General features: G+C 51.1%; 1 protein-coding gene across 1 annotated transcript in view; it reads right to left on the bottom strand.

Annotated features, from left to right (window-relative positions):
- LOC144943352 (uncharacterized) overlaps positions 1–24,288 on the bottom strand; it is an 89,281-nt gene that overhangs the window by 5,782 nt on the left and 59,211 nt on the right. Inside the window, exons 9-19 of the mRNA XM_078870727.1 lie at positions 20,602–20,715; positions 17,344–17,460; positions 15,908–15,957; positions 14,321–14,393; positions 10,743–10,913; positions 8,466–8,579; positions 6,737–6,764; positions 6,512–6,597; positions 2,248–2,364; positions 1,696–1,811; positions 236–493 (exon numbers count right to left, since the gene is read on the bottom strand). Coding sequence (XP_078726853.1) covers positions 236–493; positions 1,696–1,811; positions 2,248–2,364; positions 6,512–6,597; positions 6,737–6,764; positions 8,466–8,579; positions 10,743–10,913; positions 14,321–14,393; positions 15,908–15,957; positions 17,344–17,460; positions 20,602–20,715 — 1,244 coding nt within the window. The remainder of the gene's footprint in view (positions 1–235; positions 494–1,695; positions 1,812–2,247; positions 2,365–6,511; positions 6,598–6,736; positions 6,765–8,465; positions 8,580–10,742; positions 10,914–14,320; positions 14,394–15,907; positions 15,958–17,343; positions 17,461–20,601; positions 20,716–24,288) is intronic.

Below are 24,288 nucleotides of genomic sequence, written 5' to 3'. Positions count from 1 at the left end.
ATAGCCATTGGAGATCAGTACGAAGACGAATGCAACATTTAGGAGTGCTTTTTTTTTGCTGCCCGCTCGGCACATGAAATCCTTGGGCCCTGTACTCAGCAACCGTGAAGAACAAAAAATAAAATAACCACGACCACCACCACCAGAATAAAAGCGTCGGCGGCCAATCAAGAAACAGCAGTGGATCGATCACGCCATTAAACAAACGAACGCGAAAGTTCCCACCGCACGTTACCGCAGGCAGTCGGGCGCGATCCACACGCAGCGTGAGCCGCACGCATCCCGGCCGCTCGGCCACCCCATCCGGCGGCGGGACGGGGCGGCAGTCGGCGGGCGGCGGCGGCAGCGGCGGCCCCACGCACTCGCCGGCCCCCTCCTGGCACGGCCCCGCCAGGCAGCCGTGCCGGCGTCGCGCCGGCCGACACGCGTGGGCCGGAGGGCAGCCGGGGTCGGACACCGCGGAGAGAGAGCACGAGCTCCGCCCGCACCACACCTGGGCGAGGGGCGGGGAGGGGGGTGGGAGGTGTGAGTGACGGGGGGGGGGGTTATGTATGTTGAACTTCTTTCGCAACTTACATAGCCAACCGTGGTAATTGGAGGTTTCGGGGGGTGCGGTTAGTGGTGGGACCATGGCGGTTTTGATTGTTGAATCTGCCGGGGTCATGTGGTTCATGATGTGGGGTCATGTGGATGATGGTGCGGGGTTACGTGGTTGATTCTTTGTGGTGGTGTGGTTTATTCTGTGCGGTTTTGTCGTTGATTCTTCTTGGATAATTCGTACGGTTTATCCTGTGGTGGTCGATGCTGTGTGGTTGATTGTGTGGAGTTGTGCGGTTGATTCTCTTTTGTGCTGTGGGCGATGCTTTGTGGTTGCGCGGTTGATGCTTTAAAGCCGTGCATTTGAATTTCCCAAAGCTCAATCTTCCTACGCTTCTAACATTCAGTAAAGTGTTTCCCTCTCTGCGCGATCCTAACGTTTAATTTTCTACCGGTTCACCGAATCCTTTATTCACATCCACCCAACTCTGATTATAATTCACACCAAGTCAAGTGGAAACAATCCAATGAGCATCAACATCCAAAGAAAGCATATCGAGGAACTGGAACACACGGTTTAATAAATGTCCCACATCACCGGTCTCGCTTTGAGAGTGAGCCGGTGAGCAAGCGGGGCGCAACACCCGATCCAATGTTAACATTAACTTCCGACCCAAACAAAACACCATTGCGTATTTCTATTTTTCTCATCTGAATAAGCAGACTTTGCGCTCTCGATCACTGTGGGTCTTCAGACACCATTAAGGCAAAGGGGCGCGTGGCTGTGGGATAGGTGATGGTTAAGGCGCAGCCCTGAAATCACTCACTCACCCCACTGATGGCAGAAGGGCCTCCACTAAATTGCCCTAAAGAGAGCGCCCCTAGAGGGTTAATATTTGGCCTACTCTTCCATTCTGGTTCAGACATCCGTGTCTATCTGAGCCGATCACCAAGAAAATCAGAATCAGAATATATATCTATCCGGCACATCACATCCAGGATACCACTCACTGTGATTGGTGGATACAAGTCACTTGCCACAGATGGTGACGGCTTGGGGAGGCTTTCATCCCACAGTGGATTGGTCATGGCTTATGATAATGATGGATGGTGATGTGTAAATGGATGATGATGATGTTGGGCGAGGAGCGTTCGAACCTTGGTGCAGTTGCCCCAACCGTCGACGCACTGGCAGGTGTTGCACCCATCGGACCACGTGGAGCCATGTGCGCGGAACTCCCCGTGAGGCCAGCATGGCCTTGGCAACTCCATGGCTGCGTGAATTTATAATAATAATAATGACAATTATTATTGATGAACAAAACAACTCGCCACGTTCATCAGAAACACTTTCGGCGGACTTCTAATGGATTTATTTACAAGTGGATTTTAGAACCCAATCACCCGGGATGCGCCTGCCATTTGTTGCCGGCCGTTTGGCGCTTCGGGCCTGCGGGTCGGCATGTCCAATTTCCCCACCGTTCACAGCCCGGAGCCTGGGCCCCCATCCGACGCGTGGGCACCTGTGCAGTTGCACCGCCTGTACACTCCACAGGCTACAGGGACACCCTTCGTCCCTGTGCAAGCGCCTGGCTGAGTACGGCGCAAATGCGCGCGCGTGGATTTGTTCGTGTTTTTTTTTTCTGTTCAGTTGTTCGCTCGCCGGGCGTTAGGGTCGGGGGGGGGGGGCGGTCGGATGATCTCACTCACCGGGTCGGTGGCAGCTGGAGTCGGGCTGTCCCGGAGGACACACGCACCTGTAGCCATTAATCTCATCGACGCAGGAGGCCCCGCGCGGGCACGGGGACGACTGGCACTCGTTCACGTCTGCACTCGGGGGCACAGCGGCAAACGCGGCAGACGGGGAGTGTGTTGTCGCGTGTATTCAATGTGTCACCGTGTGTATAAATGTATCGCTGCGTAACCGTGCGCTTGAGTGTGTTATCATTGGCGTGTTACACTGCACAACAACGGTAGCATTTACAGGGCATTCCGCCCCCCAGAAAAGACTCGGACAGTCTTTGCCGGATAAATAAAGGGCATTGCTATTGATTACAAACAGCACGTGATCTGTAATGTTGAGGCGCCCTTCTCGCATAAGTGCCGCGCTAAAAACCTCGGCTCTTTCGAGCTATTTCAGACCGCAGGAAAGAGCATTCATTCGTTCATTATAACAGCAACAGCTGACCGTTATAATGGGAACAAAAAAGAACGCGGACGTTTTTGTAACAAGTCACTCCAGGGGTCGTTGATAGAGTATTCCTCTCGTGCTCAGATTTTGCTGGACGCAAGTGAACCTTTTGCGCGCTGGAAAGAGCGCTGTTTATTTTCCTAGTTTACATGTTGGGATGGGGGAGAGGGTTCCCATTGGATGGAAGTGTTACACAAGTAGCAGCAGCAGCTGGGTGGTCTGGGGTTTTCAGTTTCATTTATCTGGTATAGCCCTGTGAGCCATTCGGCTCTTGAATCGGGTGCAACCGCAACAAACAAAAAACAAAAACATGAACAAGAAAAACATCTTAAAGTGATTATGAGCAAACAGAAAAATCCAGGAAAAAACTGCAAAGTCTTCCAGAAAAAAAGCACCGCACACCAACGCTGTGCAAAAATCCCAGTGGGATGCAAGTCAAACAACAACAACAACCACAAGGCAACATGAGCAGTCGAGCGGTGGTGCACTGCCTCTGAGCTTCCCACTCCTCTTGCCCTCTCCGACAAAGAGTTGCAGTCGGATTTACAGGTGAGCCGCAACGGGTCCCACGGAGTCGCGTGGCTACCGAGTGTGCGCAGGCCACACAAACTAAACTTTAATACTTTTTTTGTATTTTTTTGCATTTTTATTTTATTTTACCGGGTAAAGGCCCGCTGAGTTACGTAGCTCTTTAACCAGAAGCGACCTGGCCACAAATGATAGCTCAACAAAGCGGCTTATCGCGTGGAAATTTATAGCAGCCAAATATTCTAAACGCATGTTGATTATAAATGCGGAGGGAAAAACCTGAGGACCCGGATAAAGATCCACACGACCACAGGGGGAGAGAGAGAGAGAGAAACATGCAAACTCCACATATACAGCAGGCGTCAGGTTCAGGATCGAATCCACGACCTCCTGTATACCAAGCGAGGTAGTCAACATCTCCTAGCCACCGTGATGATGATGAGAGCGAGAGACACACAAACTCCAAATATACAGCAGGCGTCAGGGTCAGGATCCAATCCACGACCTCCTGTATACCAGGCGAGGTAGTTAACATCTCCTAGCCACCGTGATGATGATGAGAGCGAGAGACACACAAACTCCAAATATACAGCAGGCGTCAGGGTCAGGATCGAATCCACGACCTCCTGTATACCAGGCGAGGTAGTCAACATCTCCTAGCCACCGTGATGATGATGAGAGAGAGACACACAAACTCCAAATATACAGCAGGCGTCAGGGTCAAGATCGAATCCACGACCTCCTGTATACCAGGCGAGGTAGTTAACATCTCCTAGCCACTGTGATGATGATGAGAGCGAGAGACACACAAACTCCAAATATACAGCAGGCGTCAGGGTCAGGATCGAATCCACGACCTCTTGTATACCAGGCGAGGTAGTTAACATCTCCTAGCCACCATGATGATGAGAGCGAGAGACACACAAACTCCAAATATACAGCAGGCGTCAGGGTCGGGATCGATTCCACGACCTCCTGTATACCAGGCGAGGTAGTTAACATCTCCTAGCCACTGTGATGATGATGAGAGAGAGACACACAAACTCCAAATATACAGCAGGCGTCAGGGTCAGGATCGAATCCACGACCTCCTGTATACCAGGCGAGGTAGTCAACATCTCCTAGCCACCGTCACACCCAACTGCATTGGGGCCCCCAGGGGTGGCTGGGGCCTAGAAGCCAGCAAAGACGGGGGGTGGAATTGGACGGGGGGGGGGTGCAGCGATTCCATTCTATTCCTTGCCTCAGGGCCAATGCCAACCGCACTACGCTACTTTGGTACCACGATGCTGCTCACGACACGGTGCGGAGCGGCGGCCAGGCAAACTTTCGAGCCGAATATTTCGACAACTTGCTTTGGTAACCAAAAGAAGCAGCTGCAAAACATTTGTCTGGAGAGCCCCTTTGGCCAACGGGCCTAATGCTTAATTTCGGCCAGGCCTGTCTGGGTTAGCGACAGACATCGATTGTATTTCTACACGCGGTTGAGGATACCTCTAGCTATGGTAGTGGCTGCTAATAGCCACGTGCCACCTACTCTAATATGCCGTTTTACATAGTTGTCAGAAAATATCCTGCGTGGATCTACGTGTTTTTTAATTTTATTTTAAGGGAACAAACCAGAATTGTGTGCGTTCATTTATGATTACAGTATATGTTACCCACAATCCACCAAGATTATAATATTGTAAAAAAAAAGCTGGCACGCTGTTAAGTTTCTCTGTATTGAGTTTTGTATTTTTGTAATGCACGTGGAGAGGTGTGGCGTTTTTTTAATGATCGGAGGTGCCTCTGGCAAGAGCACAGCGAGCCAACGCGGGCTGTACAATTCCCGTAACCTGACGAGAAACCCGAAGCGAAACAGGACCTGAGACTGACCCCTTGGCAGTCGGGCCCCGAGTTCCACAGTAAATTTGGCTGCACTGCAGCAGGGGGTGCTAAATCCTGGTGATGATTGATGCCGAGGTAGGCTTCGCGGAGCCTAAACGTTGCTGCTGCTGCTGTTGCCGCCGCTGTTGGGAATTAACTTCTCGTATAGTTTCTTGGCACAACAAAAAAACAACCGGGCAAACTGGCGTAGGGAAACGCAGTAGGGAACGATGCGCTTTTGGCAGGACTGCAATGGAGCAGTGAAGTTCAACCCAGGTCAAGGGTGACAGTAAGATGGGATGGTCACCGCGAATGGTGCCGGCCACAACACAGAGTCGAATTCAACCGCCCCTTCTCATGAACGAGGAGCGCCCAATGGCGAAGTGACTGTGAATTTGACACAATTACAATATGGAAAAATCTTCTTGGTTCTTTCCGTAAAGTCACGTAGAAGGGAAGTAATAAAATAATAAAATTAAACATAATAAAATAATTCTCACGACGTTTCGGCCACAACGCAAGCAGCCGTCCTTCTATGTGACTTTACCGAAAGAACCAAGAAGATGAATCCCTGCAGTCACAAAAGCTTTAAATCGAAAAATGGACAAATCTCTCAACCGTCGCTCAATTTTAGGCGATCTTACTCAAACTTAAGAACGTCGTAAAATAATCTGACAGTTTGACAATATAAATATATGTAATATGCCAGTTTAACAGCAGTAACCAGAACTAATATGAGCATCAATGAGAAATGTATACGCTTCTAGAATGAAATCCATAACTTCGATCAGGGTTTTGTTAATGTACATATGTTGAGTGTCCATTGCCAAGGTCCAGCCCGTCTGAGATCATCCCTCTCCCTGCTGGCCCAGGACACGCTGGCGGGACTGTGTCTCTCGGCTTGCCTGGGAATGCCTGGGAGAGCTAGAGTCTATGTATAGTAGTGTAGCGTATAGTAGTGTAGCGTATAGTAGTGTAGCGTATAGTAGTGTAGCGTATAGCAGTGTAGCGTATAGCAGTGTAGTGTATATATAGTAGTGTAGCGTATAGTAGTGTAGCGTATAGTAGTGTAGCGTACAGCAGTGTAGCGTATAGCAGTGTAGCGTATAGTAGTGTAGCGTATAGCAGTGTAGCGTATAGCAGTGTAGCGTATAGTAGTGTAGTGGATAGTGTCGTAGTGTATACTAATGACCAGGTTATCAGGACGATCGCTTGTGTTGCGATCGAAACGTCGTAGTTTTTTTTGTTATTTTCTTTGAACCTATCTACGTGACTTTACCAAAAGACCCAAAGAAGACAAATGAATCGTCGCAGAGCTGGCAGGGGGAGCAAAAGGGGGTGACGGGGGGGTGATAAGGGGGGGGGGGGCGGGGTGCAACGTCTTACTTATGCGGCAGTCGGGCCCCGAGAATCCTGGGGCGCACTCGCAGAGGTACCAGTCCCCTCCATCGACGCACGTGCCGCCGTTGTGGCTGCGCACGTCACGGCACGAGATGGGGGCGGCGGGAGGGGGGTGAAAAGAATGAAAACACGACTCTTCGAAACTGTGATTATTACAAAGCTGATGAACTTCAGACTTTGCGTCATGTGTAGCGCAGGAACTGCACGTACCACGGGCGGGAAGCGCAGTCGTTCGCACCTGCAAAGTGGAGAGATAACAGGGATTGAGAAGGTGGAAATCTCGTACAGCGCAAGAATGTAAACATAAAAACGTGCATCAATACGGCCGCCCATGCCAAGAACCGATAGCGTTCGCGCCGCTGGAATTAGCGTCTGCTTGCAGCGTGCCTTCTGACGCGCGTAAACATTTTAGCACGATTCGTACACAGAGTGCTGGGAAACAGCACGCCGCAGGGATCATCGTTTATTATTATATTCACTTGTTTCTAATAAGCGAGGATAGAAACAATATTTTACGCATAGCTGCCGTAATCCCCATTTCTTTTTTACCGAAGCACCCCAAGAGGCTTTGGTAAATTTGCTTTCTTAACTTTGGGAGCGATTTCCTTCACGCCGTTCGGTGCGCGCCAAGGAACACACTTCGCTCGATCAGATGTGCCGCTTTAGGTGCGACGGATTGACAGGGCGAAAGTCCCGAGTTTCGCCCGAGTTGAGGCAACCGGGCCTCGCACAACTTGACTCTAAGAGGCAATGTCGCTGGTGGCGAGATGTTATCTCCCTCGCCTGGTATGCAGGAGGTCGTGGGTTCGATCCCGACCCTGACGCCTGCTGCATATTTTGAGTTTGCGTGTTCTCCCTCCACGTGATCGTGTGGATTTTTCTTCGGGTCCTCTGGCTTTTCTCTCCAATTTCAGAAACATGCGCTTAGAGTATTTTGCTGCAATACATATTCCACACGATAAGCTACATAGCCCAGTGGGACTTAATTGCTGAAAAAAGTTTAGTTTTAGTTTTAACAGTCCGGGGCTCAGGCTTCGCCATGAGCTTGGCGCGCGACTAAACTAAGTGTCCACCCACCGCGGCCCCTCCGCCCGCCCGCGGACGCCACTTTGAGAAGCCGTGGCCCTCGCCGTTATTCGACGGCCGGGGCAAGGGAGCGGTTTAGGTCGAATTGCCGCCCGCCGTCGCGATCGCAACAACGCCCAAACGGAAATCGCCTCGTCCGCGCGTCACCGACGATTGCCGTAACGACGAAAAAAATCTGCGATCAGATTGATTTAGAAATGATGCCCCGCCACCGTGCCGAAAAAAGAACGTGACCCGATGACACATTGGAGAGTGATGCGGCGCAACCGCGAGGACCTGCATTGGAGTTTATCTGTGCATTTCTTCATCCTTCTTTGAGTGCGTCAGTTGCAGCACGTACTTAAATAAGTATTGTCATATAGATTTGAGCAAGGGCTCATGCTGACCAGAAGGAGGAGAAGGGACCCATGGTATTGATGATGAGAGCCATGTATAACTTACATTTGCCCTAGGCATAAACAAAAATGTGTGACTGCACTACGTTACGTGTATGTCTCTCACGACATGTGTTAAGGACTCCCCAACATAGTTTAGCTTCGACACACTCATGGTTGGGTGGGTGAATGAATGAGTGATTGATCAGGCACGTGTGTGAGCATGTGGGCCAGTAAGCAGGTGACCTAATTGGCAAACAGGTGAGTCAGACGGTAATCGATTGGGCAGAGAGGCGAGCGTGTTGAGTTTGCGTACGAGCGGAAGAGTGAGCGATCGATTGGGCAGGGCACGGAGCAGACAAGCGAGCTCTTCTCCGCTACTGCCCTGTGATTGGAGCCCCAACTCATCCCTTTGTGGTGAGGTGCATCGCTTGCTGTGTGGTGCTTTCTTCGCGTTTGTGTCGCAATGCAGGCCTCACTGGAACCGCAGGTGCTGCCCGTCCACTCGCCCTCGCACTGGCACGAGAAGTCCCCAGCGAGGTCGCGGCACTGCCCGCCGTTCTGGCAGGGGTTCGGGTCGCAGCGGCTCACAGCTGAGAGTCGAGGAGGAAGAAAAAAGTCATGAATTCAGAATGCATTCTGGGACACCGATGGATTGCTTGTCTCACGGCATGAAGCCGATAACATCCTCTTGGTTCTTTCGGTAAAGTCACGTAGAATGGAAATCATAAAATAATAAAAATAAAACATACAATAATTCTCACGACGTTTCGGCCACAACGCAAGCAGCCGTCCTCAGGTGGAGAACAGGTCTGTCGAGAAGACAGAGTCTGAATGACACACCCCAGGCTTGGAGCGACTCTGTCTTCTCGACAGACCTGTTCTCCACCTGAGGACGGCTGCTTGCATTGTGGCTGAAACGTCGTAAGGATTATTTTATGTTTTATTTTTATTATTTTATTATTTTCATTCTACGTGACTTTACCGAAAGAACCAAGAGGATGAATCCCTGCAGTCACGAAAGCTTTAAATCGAAATTTAAGCCGATAACAGTTTGAATTTTTTGTTGCAAAAAATATTAAGTTTCGATTTAAAGCTTTCGTGACTGCAGGGATGGCTGCTTGCGTTGTGGCCGAAACGTCGTGAGAATTATTTTATTATGTTTTGTTTTTATTATTTTATTATTTCCCTTCTACGTGACTTTACCGAAAGAACCAAGAAGAAAAAAATATTAAGTTTTAAAATCACCACTCACAGCAGGATAAGAGGTACACTTGAGTTTTGTTGTGATGTTTCTATGTCTGCCACTTGTGTGTGTGTGTGGTTTCTTTACTTTGTATACATTTCACTTGGGGAGCAGGAGTGCAGCGGTTGAACCGCACTTCGCTATGAACCCCGCGACCCCGAGTTTCGATCGGTGGCGAACGATGTCTGAACTGATCGTGATCACCCCTCCCACCCTCCCACCCCTCGCCACCCGCATGACAAAATATGGTGAAACAACTCCCACGAGTGACGCGGATGGCATGGGGAGGCCTGTTTATTATTGTAATACATTTGGAATTGATTTTTATTATTATTTTGGTCTCACCACCGATAAACACTCTCACAATGTACTTGCCATAAACGTGTAGAGTTACAGTGTGGTATTTATTTAACACGTAGTGAAAACTCGAATGGGTATTTGCACAAGTGTGCATATTTGAGGAGAGCTTTGGAAACTTTACGAATATTTTTTAGGATCGGAGATTTCTTATTCTTTTTTTCCTTCCGCCAAAAAAAATATATATTTTCGTAAAGGACTTTATGCTAATACTGTTGTGCTTATCACAGCCCCACACCCCCCCCCTACAATTGTCCAAATGAATCGGCCCGTAAATTGATGTGCCCGTGCCGCGTCTGTCACGCTGAATCACAATTAAGGAGAAAAAAAATCTCGGCGGCCAGCAGCGCGTATCGACAGCGGAGATGAAAGCAACAACAAAAAACCCCCATAATTAATTGTGGGGCCCTAGCCAAATTTGTCCTTCTGGACAAAAGGCGAGCTTTCAAACACCGCGGCAGGGAGCCCTATTATTAGCGACGTGATGCTGAGACCGCTCTTTCTCATCTCCCGGTGACCTGCCGGTGTGTTTGAGCGCGACTTGGCTAAGCGCGAGGACGATCGCCAACAAACATTAAACGTTTGCTCCATTTACACGGCAATGCTTGCAAATTACGCCGAGGGACAGAAAGAGGAGACGTCCGGATGAGAGCGACCATTGGCGGGTTGAGAGACGTCGTACTGCTGAGAGACGTGGATCTGAGGGAGGAGGACGGCTGACGGTCGAGAGCAGTGACAGAGTGACAGCCGAAGGAGGGAAGATGCCTGAGAGGGCATCCAACCGAGGAGAGTGACGCATTGGTTCGCGTATTGCGCTATGAACCTGGTGCACTCTAAGTTCGATTCCCTGCCGTGGCCAACATCAGTGGAGATCGATGTATGCATCAGTTGTGGGCCCCCCCCCCCTTCACCAACCCGCACTGACCAGAAAGGTGAAGTAAAACATCCCCCATGAACAATGTGGATTGTCAGAGGGGCTAATATTCACGTAAACTTTTGCGGCACGAACATTGAGAAACTTCAAAGGCAAAAATAATTGTTACGATTTCTCGCTGTGATTGGCATACTTCTGTGCAATTCCGTAATTCCGTCGCCACAGAATTGACCCAACCGCCGGCGGGCCTGCCCCGCGGAGCCGGAATCCGGCACTCACCGCGCTCACAAAGCTCCCCCTCCCAGCCGGCGGGACAGACGCAGCGGAGAGCGCCAGCCTGCCACACGCACGAGCCTCCGTTCCGGCAGGAGTCTCCGACGGCCACCGCCGGCACTGCCGCCGGACCCCCCGCCGTTCTGTTCGCCACGGCCGCTGTGCAGTTCTCAGGCCCTGCTCACGTGCGAGACGTCACGCGCACGGCACACACACGTGCACACACACACGCACGGCACACACATGGCACACACACGGCACACACACACACGGCACACACACACGGCACACACACACACACGGCACACACACGGCACACACACACACACGGCACACACACACACACGGCACACACACGGCACACACACGCGCACGCGCACACACACACGCGCCCCCGAGGTCAGCGCCGTGGCTATCGAGTGCACAGGCAGTGCAACTGTGCCCAGGCCCAGAGTCCAGGTGGAGGGCCATGGAGATGGGCAACATTGTTTAACATGGGGGAGTCCCATATCATTTCTTGCACCACCAAGGGCCCGTGCCAACCACGTTATGCCACAAATAGAAAAAGACAAAAGATCCCTCGTATGGCCTTAACAGACTGTAGGGGCAAGTGCTGTTAGCGAGTAGCACCTAGGAAGGCCGTCAGGGCACACGAGGGGGTGGGTGGCCAACACCACGCCCGGCCGCCTTTGTCTCCCGAGTGGCGATGTTTACGCATCGCACCAGGTACTCATTTGAGGCTGAGTCGACTTAGGGGTGGCCCAGGACCGGTTCAGATAATCGCCACCGGTGTTGGCCGTGACTGGGAATCGAACCCCGGTAGCCAGGTTCGTAGCGCAGCACGCTGACCGCTACACTTCCGGGGCTAATATTCACTCGACAAAGACAAATATTCCACGTGTAGCCTTAACAGACTGTAGGGGCAAGTGCTGTTAGCGATCACCTATAAAGGCCGGCACGGCACACGAGGGGGTGGGTGGCCAACACCACGCCCGGCCGCCTTTGTCTCCCTAGCGACGATGCTTACACATCGCACCGGGTGCTCATTTGAGGCTGAGTCGGCGTGCATGCACTGTGCTGCATGAGACAAGCGACGGAAAGTGAACCAAATAACAGCGCAGCCCCCTTTGCCTGGCCCACTGCTATAGAGGAAGGTCTCCCAACGGCGTGTCGATCACGGGGATTGTGTGACCGTACTTCACTACGCCGGTCGGAGCGGGTAACCGTGAAGGGGGGTGGGAGGGGTTGGGGGAAGGGGGGCGGTGGCAGGGAGATCAAGAACCGGTTCAGATATTGCTCGGGCCCTTGGTTTGCGAATCGAACTCGGGGTTTCAGCAATTGCCAACCGATGAAATGAAACAGCGACGGCAGGTGCGGACGAAGCGGACGCGCGCCAGCACCCGCGGCAGGATCACGTTCGAAACTCGATTAGCCCCGCGCGGTTAGCGAGCCGGGTGCGGCACTTCGAGTTATGTCCATATTCCGTGCGTAAGGCGACGGCGTTCATTAGCGGACAATTTTTGGCTCCCGATCCAGGACTACCCACGGCGAGTAATCCCCACGCACTCACTTCGGTGGGCGGTGGGGGGGGGGGGAACGGGCAACGAAAATACACGCGACGGCGACGCGATCATTAAGGGAACGCTATATTTGCACGACGGCGGCCCGCGAACCCTGAACCCGCTTCTGACGGCATCTCGAGGGCCTTTTCATAAAAAAAAAAACTAATTTTCTTCCAAAAATCACGTCGCTCCGCGCGGTTTGACACCTCGGGTCTCGGCGCATGGGGGCCGCCTCCGCCTTGCTGCCCGCGATGGCCCTGACGCAGGCAGATTTACGAGCGAGCGGCTTCGCTCCGTTGCTGGTGGGAGGACTCCGGGGGGGGGGGGCAGCCCGCGGCTCTTTCCGCGCCGGGCACCGCCTTATTTGTGGCGGCAGGCGGCGGTGACCGAAGTGGTGAAGTGATGGAGACAAGATCACGTTGGACACAAAAAAACGTCCCCCCCCCCTCGCTCCCTCTGGAGTAAATAGTGGCCTCCGCTGGCAAGAGGCTCTGAGTGTGCACTCGAGCACGGATCGCATTAGCCGTCCTTAAGCTCGGTGTTTATTTCTGGGGGGGGGGTTATTTTTTCCGTTTGTTTTTATTTTGGGGGTGGCGGGCGGTGGGACGAGACGCAATTTGTTCCGCGCGCCTTCCCCTGGCGGCACCCCCCCACCGCCGCCGCCACCGCCGCCGCCTCATCGCCGCCGTTTCTGAAACGCTGGAATTTCCAAACAAGCGAGTGCACATTGAGCCACACAGCGCACCACCCTCCCCCCCACCACCACCGCCACTTCCCCGTCCTGTGTTGTTCAACAAATGCAGCACCGCCGCCAAAGGCAGACTTAAAGGTTGTTGCGAGCGTGGAAACGTTCACATCAACGCCGTCGCTCTTTACGAATTTGCGTCCTCCGAACCCGGCGGACGGCATCACAAAGACGGAACCATTGGGCTTTTTCCGGGGGGGGGGGCAGGCGGACGGGGTGGGGGGGGTGATGACACGGGCCGCGCAGTTACCGTGACTATCATACAACAAACAAAACATGATCGCGCATTTAAATCGGTCACCGCGAAACGTTCACGTTCCCCAAAAACGAGACGAAACGGCGTGTCGGTTAAAGGCAACAAGGAGGACTTGGGCCCCTCTAACTGACCGTGGCAATACCCACGCAGATGCTGTGCACTCGCTCTCTAACACACACAGACTAAATCACTAGTACAAGTCCTCTCACCGATCATAACCCTACTCCAAAATAATTCAGACAACTAGCCATCCGTACTAACCGTAGCCCTAATCAACTACCCAACAGGCCAATTGTATTTGACCTCTCACTCATCCCGATCCTAACCAATTAACGAAGCAGCCACTAGTCCGAGCTTTACCCCCCGACACCAACAACTTAGTTTAACACGTAGGCTTCCGCGACCAATATACTCCATAATAGAGTTTATTTTGGATCAGATCGCGTGAATAAAAATGTGACGTTAAACCCGCTACCACCCTACACAATCAATGAGTAAGGTTTGTCACGTAAACAGAACGTGCCAATTCGTCACTAGTACAGCAACACCGGTGTGTTGGAGAGCAAATCCGCAACATTTACAATCTGAGAACGACGTTTCGCCAGCAATTACAACCGGCATCATCAGGCGGCAGCCAGATTTCATTTGAGCAAAGTGAGTCCTCGCTCAAACGAACAACGCAATCGAGGCGGCTCGTAGCCCCGGCTTCCCCTCCAACGCTGCAACCCCCCCCCCCCGGCTAAGCCAACGGGGGCCACTCGGCACAGTCATCCCGCCGACTCTCACCCCATCCACCCGGCACTTCGCAAGAGATCAGCCGCCCCCACCCCCCCGTTATGCTTCTCCTCTTCCAGCTGCGCGGCGGCGATTGCTGCCACCCGCTCCCCGTGACTCGGCTTTCCGCTCGGTGGAGTCTCGCGGAGGAGAAAACCGAGACGGAGGGCGAGAGATTTCCCGAGAGAGAGAGAGAGGGGGTTGGGGTGGGGGGGGGTAGAAGACGCGTGGCCGAGGGTGAAGTTACCGTCGATAGGTTTCTCGCAGCGGCGCCCCGTGTAGCCGGGCCGGCACGAACACCGCGATCCCCTCTCCGCTTCCTGAAAGGAAGTTGAAAAAAAACGAGGACATCCATCACCGCGGAGCGGGCGCGCGGGGTTCGCGCGATCGCTCGTGTCGGTAATTCGTAGGACGATCGGGGAGTCTTCCACATGTTTTTGTTTCCGTCGTTCCGGAAACCGCTACTTTACTCGTTACAGTTACTTTACTACGCGGGGTCAATGATGAACCGATGTTTATTTAATGTGCCGAGCCAGCGAACAAAGACGGCCACCGCATCGCGCGCTCTCAAGATGCGCTTCTGAGGCCGTCTGGAACGCTCTCCCTTACGATATTAGGAAGCCACTGGAGCTGTGCAATTTTAAATAATCTCGATTGAAAACTGATTTCTTTAGAGCTGCTCTTTGTGTTCAGTTTCTTGTCCTTCCCCCACACCGACAATTAACACGGTTGGCTACGAACGGCGCAAAATAAGTTCGACATACATACGAGACGGAATATCCGTTTGGATGTGTTGCAGATCGGCATAGTCCTTCGAGTGTGAAAGAACAGCCCTGGAAGCGGATGCTACATTTTTTTCTTCTTCTTTAAGTGCCGCTGTCTGAAACGGAGATGCTCTCACGATACATTGGATTAACCTTCATCGACTTGTTCAATTTTCTTCATACAGTATGCATCGTACATGCTCCCCCACCCAACACCCCCACAATCATAGACTCGCTCACCATCTCTGTTCTTATCTCATATTTACGCTGACGACACACTTTGTCTGAATGTGCGTGTCTGTGTTCGTTTGCACCTTTCTCCGGTTGTGCCCTCGGAGTGTGATGTGCATTTGTGTGTTTGATTAAATATTGCTTCGATAGAACTAAGATTTAATCAACAGGGGCAAGCTGCCATTAGGGGTCCCCTAGGGTAACAATCTGAACTCTGGGACGTTTTGTTATGGGCGTAATATAAGTGTGATTATATGAATGCAAGAATGATTATACACCATGTAACACGATTTTTGTCCCTGGGTAGTAAGTGTTATTTTTTAATTGTTTATGCCTAAAAAGTGCAGAATATGGCTATTATTCCCCACAAACGTTGCTTTTGTGACCGGGACTTTATGTGAAGGAAAGACACAAATGCACACGTTTTCTCATTGGCAATAGCTAAATTTCAAAAAATCACTGTCATGGTCACAAAAGCAAAGTTTGTGGGGAATAATAGCCATCTTCTGCACTTTTGAGGCATAAGCAATTAGGAAATAATACTTACTACCCAGGAACACATTTTTTTATTCCACAGTTAATTTTTTATTACGATGATGGTGGTGATAACGATGATGATGACGACGTTGATGACGACGATAACGATTATGACGAGGATGGTGATGACGATGACGACGATGATGACGACGATGATAACGATGATGACGATGATGATGACGGCGATGATGACGACGATAACAATTATGACGACGATGGTTGTGACGATGACGACGATGATGACGACAACGATGATGGTGGTGACGATGAAGCCCAAACGGGAGTCGTCTGGTCTCTCTTACCGCCGTGCACGTGCCGCCGTTTAAGCACCGTCCTTGGCAATCGTCGACACCTGCAGCGAGAGAAAAAAACAAACGACTAATGCGCACACAGCCGCCGACTCTAGCGGGGGGAAGAGTAGGCCAAATACCCCCTGGAGGGGGAAATCCCTTCCGCCAGGAGTGGCGTGAGCAAGCAGTTCCAGGGCAGCAGCTTGACCCCATTTGTGAGTGGTGCAACATTCCTCGTAAAACATCTAAAATAGCTGCTGGCTGAACGGGAACATCGTCCGTTGTAACAATTCAAACAAACTCAAAACCTTTAGCCGACTGGTTACGTTTTTTTTTACTTTACAGCGTACCTGCCGAACACATGCGCGTAGTTTCGTGCATCGTGTTGTTACCCTCGTTACGTCACGGAATATTGTTGACACAAATACTTCGATACATGCCTACTCGCTTAGCAAACACGAGGATCGCGTGCTATTTTAATATCGATAAATTACACGGTCAAGTGCACGCTATTCTTTACCACAAATATGGGGAGGGTGTTGGTAGGGGGCGGGGGGGGCTGGTGGGGAATTATATTCTGGAGCTCAGTCCTAGACAGCTGCAGCTGAAATCAAGCCCCGCTCACTGTGGGTGTAATGACCGTCATAGACTATGTTCTCCTATAACGCGGGAGCTGCGTTGCTGAAGAACACCGCTTTATGGAACCAAAAAATCACGTTACAACGTCTAATACCGGGTAAAGCAAAGTCCGCGATAAAACGTGAGATGCGTGCGCAGGCCGAACAATGAGTGAGCGCAGGTGGATAGCGTCTATAAGCATCCAGCAGCATCCCGCCTTGTGCGACGCAACGCCGAGGCAGACGCTCAATCGCTTACTCCGACCCGCGCGACGTCGTTCTGTTCACTCGATCGCGTTATATCCAATTCGCATCCGCGTTATGAACACATTCATCGCTTCGAAGTCAACTCGCGTTCTGAAAACTGCACGCGGCGCTATCGGAGAACGGAACCGTAATACCACGCGGCCGCTCGTGTCACGGTGGACGTTAAAGATCCCGTGACGTCATTGGCAAGAGGGGGCCGTTACGTGCCGGCGTCCGGGTTCACATTGGCCAAATCGAAGAACTTACACCACAGGATCCTACAACTGGGATTATGCAGCAGCAGCCAGCAGCCAGCATGCCCCCCCCCTAAGTTGGTGGTGCCGTGCGAGGTGGTGGTGCGGGGTGAGGTGGTGGTGCGGGGCGAGGTGGTGGTGTGGGGTGAGTTGGTGGTGTGGGGTGAGTTGGTGGTGAGTTGGTGGTGCGGGGTGAGTTGGTGGTGCGGTATGAGTTGGTGGTGTGGGGTGAGTTGGTGGTGTGGGGTGAGTTGGTGGTGAGTTGGTGGTGCGGGGTGAGTTGGTGGTGCGGGGCGAGGTGGTGGTGCGAGGTGGTGGTGGTGCCACTCACCGACGTCACAGTCGTGGCCCGTCCAGCCGGGCAGGCACTCGCAATAATAGCCGCCAAACAGGTTCTTGCAGAATTTGGCGTTGCCCTTGCACGGGTTGTCTTCACACTCGTCGGCGTCTGTCGAATTCACAGCGGGGGTGCGACATTCAGCGAAGAACCAGCGATCGCCGCGCTGGGCCACCTTGCCCAACTTATTGAAAGTTTTCTCGCCTTTTTTGGTGTGAATTGTATTTGTTTAACTACTATTTTATTTTATTTTATCCAAAAATAGCAATTTTTTTTATTTTACCAGGTAAGGCCCACTGAAATATGGAGTTATTTTTCAGAACGACGTGGTCACAAACGATAGCCCAACAAAGTGACTTATCGCGTGGAAATGTATAGCAGCCGAATACTCTAAACGCGTGTTTCTAAATGTAGAGGGGAAAACCCGGAGAATCCGATCACGGGAAGAGAGACACGCAAACTCCAAAATATACAGCAGATCGAACCCACGACCTCCTGTATACCAGGCGAGGTAGTTAACATCTCCTAGCCACCGTGGTGAGAAATGCCCCGGTCTGCGTCGGGGATGCGTTCCTGAAAGTTGCGACGACGAATATCAAAACGACGTCAATCAAAGCGATTTACGGGACAGGTGGTGGTGGAGGATGACGAGAAAAGACTGACGATGCTGTCACCGACGTAAGTGCGGGGTTGAGGCGACGCGAATAAGCTCGCGGTATTAAATACAGTGACGACGTATTTGCAAAACGATGTCAAAAAGAGGAGGAGGGGGAAGACGTCAATTTGGGGCATTACTGTACATCACAGTCTTGCTTAAAATGAAACGGAAAAAAGTGGTACTTTTTTCGATTTTTTTTTATCTATGAAGGGGGTGAGTGTTGACGTGGCTTGAGGGGAAGCCACGTGTGGAGGAGGCCTGTCGCAGATTTACCGGAAGATCTGAACCCAGCAGCGGAGGCAGGCGCCAGGAATAGATACGTGAATGCCTTTGTCGAGCACGTGGGAGGAACGATCAGTCATTTGTGCGGATGGAGTAAAGGACGAGTTTTAAAGCAATCGAAACATCTAAGAAATTATAAATAACAATATCCTTTATAGACGCAGAATTTGTTTTAAATAAATAAAGCATACACTATCCGATAATTATAATTAGAAAACCCCCATACTGTATCTACGTCACCATGATACATGATCCATCTACTGCTTTACGAGGAGCTCCGCAAGCCATTGACCCCCTCCCGCGTGATTAATCTCACTCCTGCACTCGAGCTTCTTCTCATCGCTCCATCTCCGCAGAGGGGATCCTCTTGTAAGGGACGTCAGGGGAAGGATTCCCACCAAAAGGAGGGTGAGTGGGACGGTGACAGGGGAAGCGAGGAGATAAAAGAGAGAGAACGGGCGGTAAGAGGGGAGATCTTGACGGGAACGAGATTGAGGAGGCTGGGGACGAGTGTGGACTGAAGGAAAAAATAAAAGACGAACCGCCTGCAACCTCGTGTCGGCTCTCTTTCCCACTCTCTTGGATACGTTCCCCACCATTTGGTTTCTATTCCATCCATTCCATTGCTGAGAATTGCCCCGTGGCCACCATCCGATCTCGCGACCACTTTCCTCCTCTTGACAGTCAACGTGATGTTTGCGATTTGCGTTCGTTATCTGATGCGTGTGTTCCTCCTCTTTCTGTCTCGTCGTAATTCCCCGCGTGCCCCCCCCCCTGTCTCTGTCTCTCTCTCTCTCTCCACGCTTCCCGGCACACTTTTCAGCTCTCTCCACGCTGCACGAGAGAGTGCACGTCAACGACCTCGTTCAGGAGCTGGGGGAGTTGGGACCGGTCCTAGGTAAAACATTCACATCCCTAGAGAAAATAAACTAATGACATGGATGCGAGCAATACAAATAAAATAGTTAACGAGCATCGTACGGGACAGTTGCACTCAACGTGAGGGGAGGGGGGCGGTTAGGGGTAAAATTTAAACAGGAAAAGTCACCGTCTGTGTATCTATGTTGAACTTCTTTCGCACCGTATGTAGCCAACCGTGATAATCAGAGGTGCGGGGAAGGACAACAAACTAAACACAAGAAGCAGTACTGAAGAAATACATTTTCAATCTAGATTTAAAAGTTGCGTATGATAACACACGAAGTACATACAGTACATATCGAAGGAGAGGAGAGGTATGGAAAGGCATTGGGTTGCCAAAGGAAACATGGACGATGCATAGCTCCATAAACCCACAAGGAAAAAGGATGGGAAATTAATAAAACAAAAAAGTGGAATAGTGACGGTGTGCGTGATAAAATGCGAAAATAATTAATGTTCTTCTTAGGTTTTTTCGGTAAAGTCACGTAGAAAGTAAAATAAAATAAAAAACAAAAATCACGACGTTTCGGAGGCAACACAAGTCTCCGTCATCAGGTGGGACCGTCACAGTCAGATTAGCTGTATCAAGTGAGGCAATGATTCAAGATGTTCATAAACTGGATTAAACTGGATTAAAACTATAATTCGCTGCGAGGTGGCCGGAAGATGGCAGTACACCAGATGACTCTCGAATCCATCTGTGCAACAGCTTGTGAGTGCGAATCCCCTGACAATGCGTGGCCATCGTGTGGCACGTTGCGTCGTGGAGTTGCAATGGTCGAGATGTGATGGAGGTAAGGGCGAGGGTCTCCTCCCGCTACGAGAGTTGAGTGAATACAGTGTGGTGGCGCGTCACAAGGTGTAATCGTTCTCATTATTATCACCAATCTAATATTATGGGTTAAGGTTCACGGTGGATGCGGGAGCCGTCGCACAGATGCATCTACGTTGAACTTCTTCTTGGTTCTTTCGGTAAAGTCACGTAGAATGGAAATAATAAAATAATAAAAATCAAACATAAGAATTATTTTATTGGTTTATTATTCTTTTATTATTTCCATTCTGCGTGACATTACCGAAAGAACCAAGAAGATGAATCCCTGCAGTCACGAAAGCTTTTAATCGAAATTTACGTTGAACTTCTTTCGCACCGTGCGTAGCCAACCGTGCTAATCGGAGGTGCCGATGGGAGGCATGAGCGAGGTCCTGCGGAGTGGACACGTGTGTGGGGAATAAGAACGACGACGACGGCTCGGGATCACTGATGCCTCCAGGGGTTGGGGGGGGTGGGGGGCTGGTGGCTTGCACTCTCTAACACATTCTCTCACACGCTTCTCTCTCCGTGCGTGCGTGCGCGTGAACGCGAGTGGTGGCAGACTCCAAGCACTCACCGACGAGGCACGTGCGTCCGGTCCACTGGGGAGGGCAGCTGCAGAGGAATCCGCCCGGCTGATTTGCGCACTCCCCTCCGTGGGCACAGGGGCTCTGCTCGCACTCGTCCTCGTCTGCGCGCACAGACATCACGCGGCGTCGGCGGTTACAGCCGTGGGAGAACGGCCGGAGCTCATCGCGTATTTCCCGAGTCGATCGTAGATGAGAGTAGGTGGCAAGAGACGAGTCAGAAGCGGAATATTTAGCTGTACCGGGATGAATCCGAAGCGCTATGAAGGTCCAGTCGTGGCCACGGTCATAGCGAGTGGTGGACTGGATGATGTGTGCCGTGCGCAGATATATTTTCTGGGTTGCTGACTCGGAGAGATCCGTCTGAAGTCCCTGGTCTCGCATAGAGAATTCGGACTCACAAAGCCCAAGGATCCATAGTCTTTGGTTCTTTCAAAAAAGACACGTAGGTGAAAATAAAATAAAAATAAAAGTAACTAAATCACGACGTTTCGGAGGCAACACAAGCTTCCGTCATCAGGTGGAACAATCCCAGAAAAATTTTTTACTGTAGTGGGCAGAGAGAGCTGTATGTGACAAGCGATTAGGACTTACAAACACTCACGTCGATACACATTGACTTCTAGATACCAATGGACTGCACGTAGGGACCCACAGTCTAAAACAGGGATGAATTCTCACTGAATATGTCGATGAAAATGTCGTTTTCCATAGCGAATCGAAGTTGCACTCTCTTGCCCGGGACAATCGTATCCATGTGACCTGCCATCACAGTAATATTTTTTAAATACAGAAACATGCACGTTATTATATGGCCAGCATTGGATAGACCGTGGTTCATGATGTTGATATGGCCCAGTCTATAGCCCTGGATAGGTCTTCCACTGTGCATGGTCCGTCTATGAGCTGGCAGAGCAATAGATGCTCCATGGTCTGTGGCTCACCGCAGCCACGTGGGTCGGTGTTGTTAGAGTAGCCTCACTTTCGCATGTTGACATTGGACCTGCCCGCTCCCGTTTGGTGTGTGACTGGGTGTCTAAGTGTGTGAGTGGGTGTGGAAGTGAGTGGGTCAGTGGGTGTGTAAGTGGGTGAGTGGGTGTGTGAGTGGGTGAACAAGTGAGTGCGTGGATGTGTGAGAGGGTGAGTGTGTGAATGAGTGGGTCAGTGGGTGTGAAAGTGGATGAATGGGCGTGCGAGTGGGTAACAGCATTCTATCCAACAGTCTGTTAAAGGCTATACAGGGGATCTTTGAGTGAGTGAGTCACTCACTCATCCATTTACACACCCACTGACCCACTCACTCACCCACTTACCCACAAGCAGAGCGCCGGGCGACTAAAACGCAGAAAGTTGGGATATGAGGGGTGTACAGTCGGTCAACCCATGCGACCTGGGTCTGGTTCAGTGACCTCCTGCCAGCAGGCCTTCGATACTTCACGTGACCTCAAAGTGCACCTAGCATGGCACAAGCGCCGTGGTGACTTCACCACCACTTAGTGGCAAATAGGCGGTTGTTGTTGTTGGAACAGTCCCACTTCCGTATATTGACCTTTGACCTACCCACTGCCGTATAAACACATGCAGGTCGACCTGTGGTTCTCTGTGTCAGAGGCGACTTGGCAAAGCGGATGCAAAACATCGCCCCCCCCTCCCTTCAAATAATGTTTTGTCCGTGAGCAGGGGTCGGCAACCTTGGGCTACGGAGCCAATTGCGGCTCTTTAAGGAACTGCTTCGTCGCGTTATTCACAAGCGATCGCATGCCTGTCAACCTCTTATCAGTCCCCTACCTTATTACAGGCCAATTCAGACCTAATTGGTCACCCCGTGACCTTATATATCTCAACGTTCATCCTACAAAGTCCCATCGCAAGGGAGAAACATGAACAATAGACAAAAACATGTGCCGGTATTGCAACGGCTGTACGCCGTATGGACCTGAAAACTAAATTTATCTGTACAATAATATGGGTAAACCGTACGGGTTGACAAGTATGCGATTGTGGCCCTTGAAATACTGAGTTTATGACCAACTTCGAGAACAAAAAAACACGGATTTTCTTGTTACGTTGGTGTTGCCAACCCCTGTCCTAGAGGAATAAAAACAAATCAAATCCCTGATGCGTCGAACTTGGATCTACGAACTTGGCCGGAGTGCTTCGTGTGAACTTGAGAGGTCGTTAATTCATGGAAAGCTCCCCGTTGTTTAATGGTGCGTGCCAATGCCGCCGGAGATATTTGGCGCACAGTCGTGGGCTCTTCAGATAAAATACATATTTTTTGTATTGTATGCATTAACAGAAATGTGTGTTGGCTCACTTAAGATTTGTCACGCATTAAAATATTGCAATACTGTACACCTCAATCCACTGCTGGATGAAGATATCATTATCGCGTGTTGCTTTTCTTGCAGAATATTTGCAATTGGGATTTTCTTTTTGTGATGCAGGTCTCCCTTGAGAAAGGGATGCATCATTTCAAAAGGCTATTAAAATAAAAACACATTCCTGCGGAGGGTGCTGATAGGAACGTTGGGTTGCTCAGTCAATGGCCAGGGTCAACGGCGGCGTGGTGTATTCCGCAAATATGGCCGACTGTGAGGGCGGGCACAAGCCGGCGTGAGTAGGTTAAACGTTGAGTTTTATAAGGGCACCACGGGGTGACCAGCCACTCCATGCAGATTTCCCAGGACGGTAGCGGCGGAAACCTCTTGAACAAGAAGACGACAATGCGAAAAACCAGCACAGGTGGGGCAGCCCTACTGGTGCCTGGCCCCCTGGTCACGTGGGCCCTGGTGCAGTTGCACTGCCTGTGCACCCAAGAGCTGCACCGCTAACACAGGACAAAGCCAAAGACCCCCCCCCCCCCCGTATAGCCTGAATGGACTGTTGGGGCAAGTGCTTTCAGCGAGCACCATTGAAGGCTCGAACGGCACACGAGGGAGAGAGTGGCCAACAACTCGCCCGACCGCCTTTGTCTCCTCAGTGGCGTTGTTTTTACACATTGCACCAGCTACTCACTTCAGACCTGAGTCGACCTAGGGGAGGCCCAGAACCGGTCTCAGATTATTATCGTCGCTGGCGTTGGCCGTGAGCGGTAATTATCAAACCCAGGTCGCCGGGTTTCTCAGCGCCGCGTACTTCACCGCCCCTCTCGCCGTGCCACCGAGAAGGAGAGCGGGCGGATGGCTCGGAAGGAGCGGGGAGGGCTTGCGGTTGGGAGGGGGGGTGAGGGTGGCAATCACCGGCTGTGCCACCACGCGTCTTCAGTATCCTTCCTCCCTGGGTTCTATTAAAAGCACCTCCTGCCCGGCAACAGGCGGGGGGTGGGGGGGGCTGCGGTGGCAAGTGACACGGCTCACTGGGCAATCCCACGACTTACAGGGATGTACGTTGAGGAACACTCTTACAGACGCGGTCGATCGTTCGAATGGAAGAGCGGGTGGTTTAATACTTGGGCCCCGTGCGTCCACCGATTAGGACCGCAGCTCACTGAGAAGCAATGTGTCAATTTTGTTTCTAGATTTGAAGCTTTCGTGACTGCAAGGATTCATACTCTTAGTTTTTTCGGTAAAGTCACGTAGGTAAAAAAGTGAAATTAAAATTAATAAAAGTAATAATAGAAATAAAATAAAATCACTAAAAATATTATTATTTTATTCATATTATTACTTTTATTA

Source organism: Lampetra fluviatilis, chromosome 30 (genome assembly GCF_964198595.1).
Source record: "Lampetra fluviatilis chromosome 30, kcLamFluv1.1, whole genome shotgun sequence".
Taxonomy (NCBI): domain Eukaryota; kingdom Metazoa; phylum Chordata; class Hyperoartia; order Petromyzontiformes; family Petromyzontidae; genus Lampetra; species Lampetra fluviatilis.
This window is presented reverse-complemented; position numbering and strand designations above follow the sequence as displayed.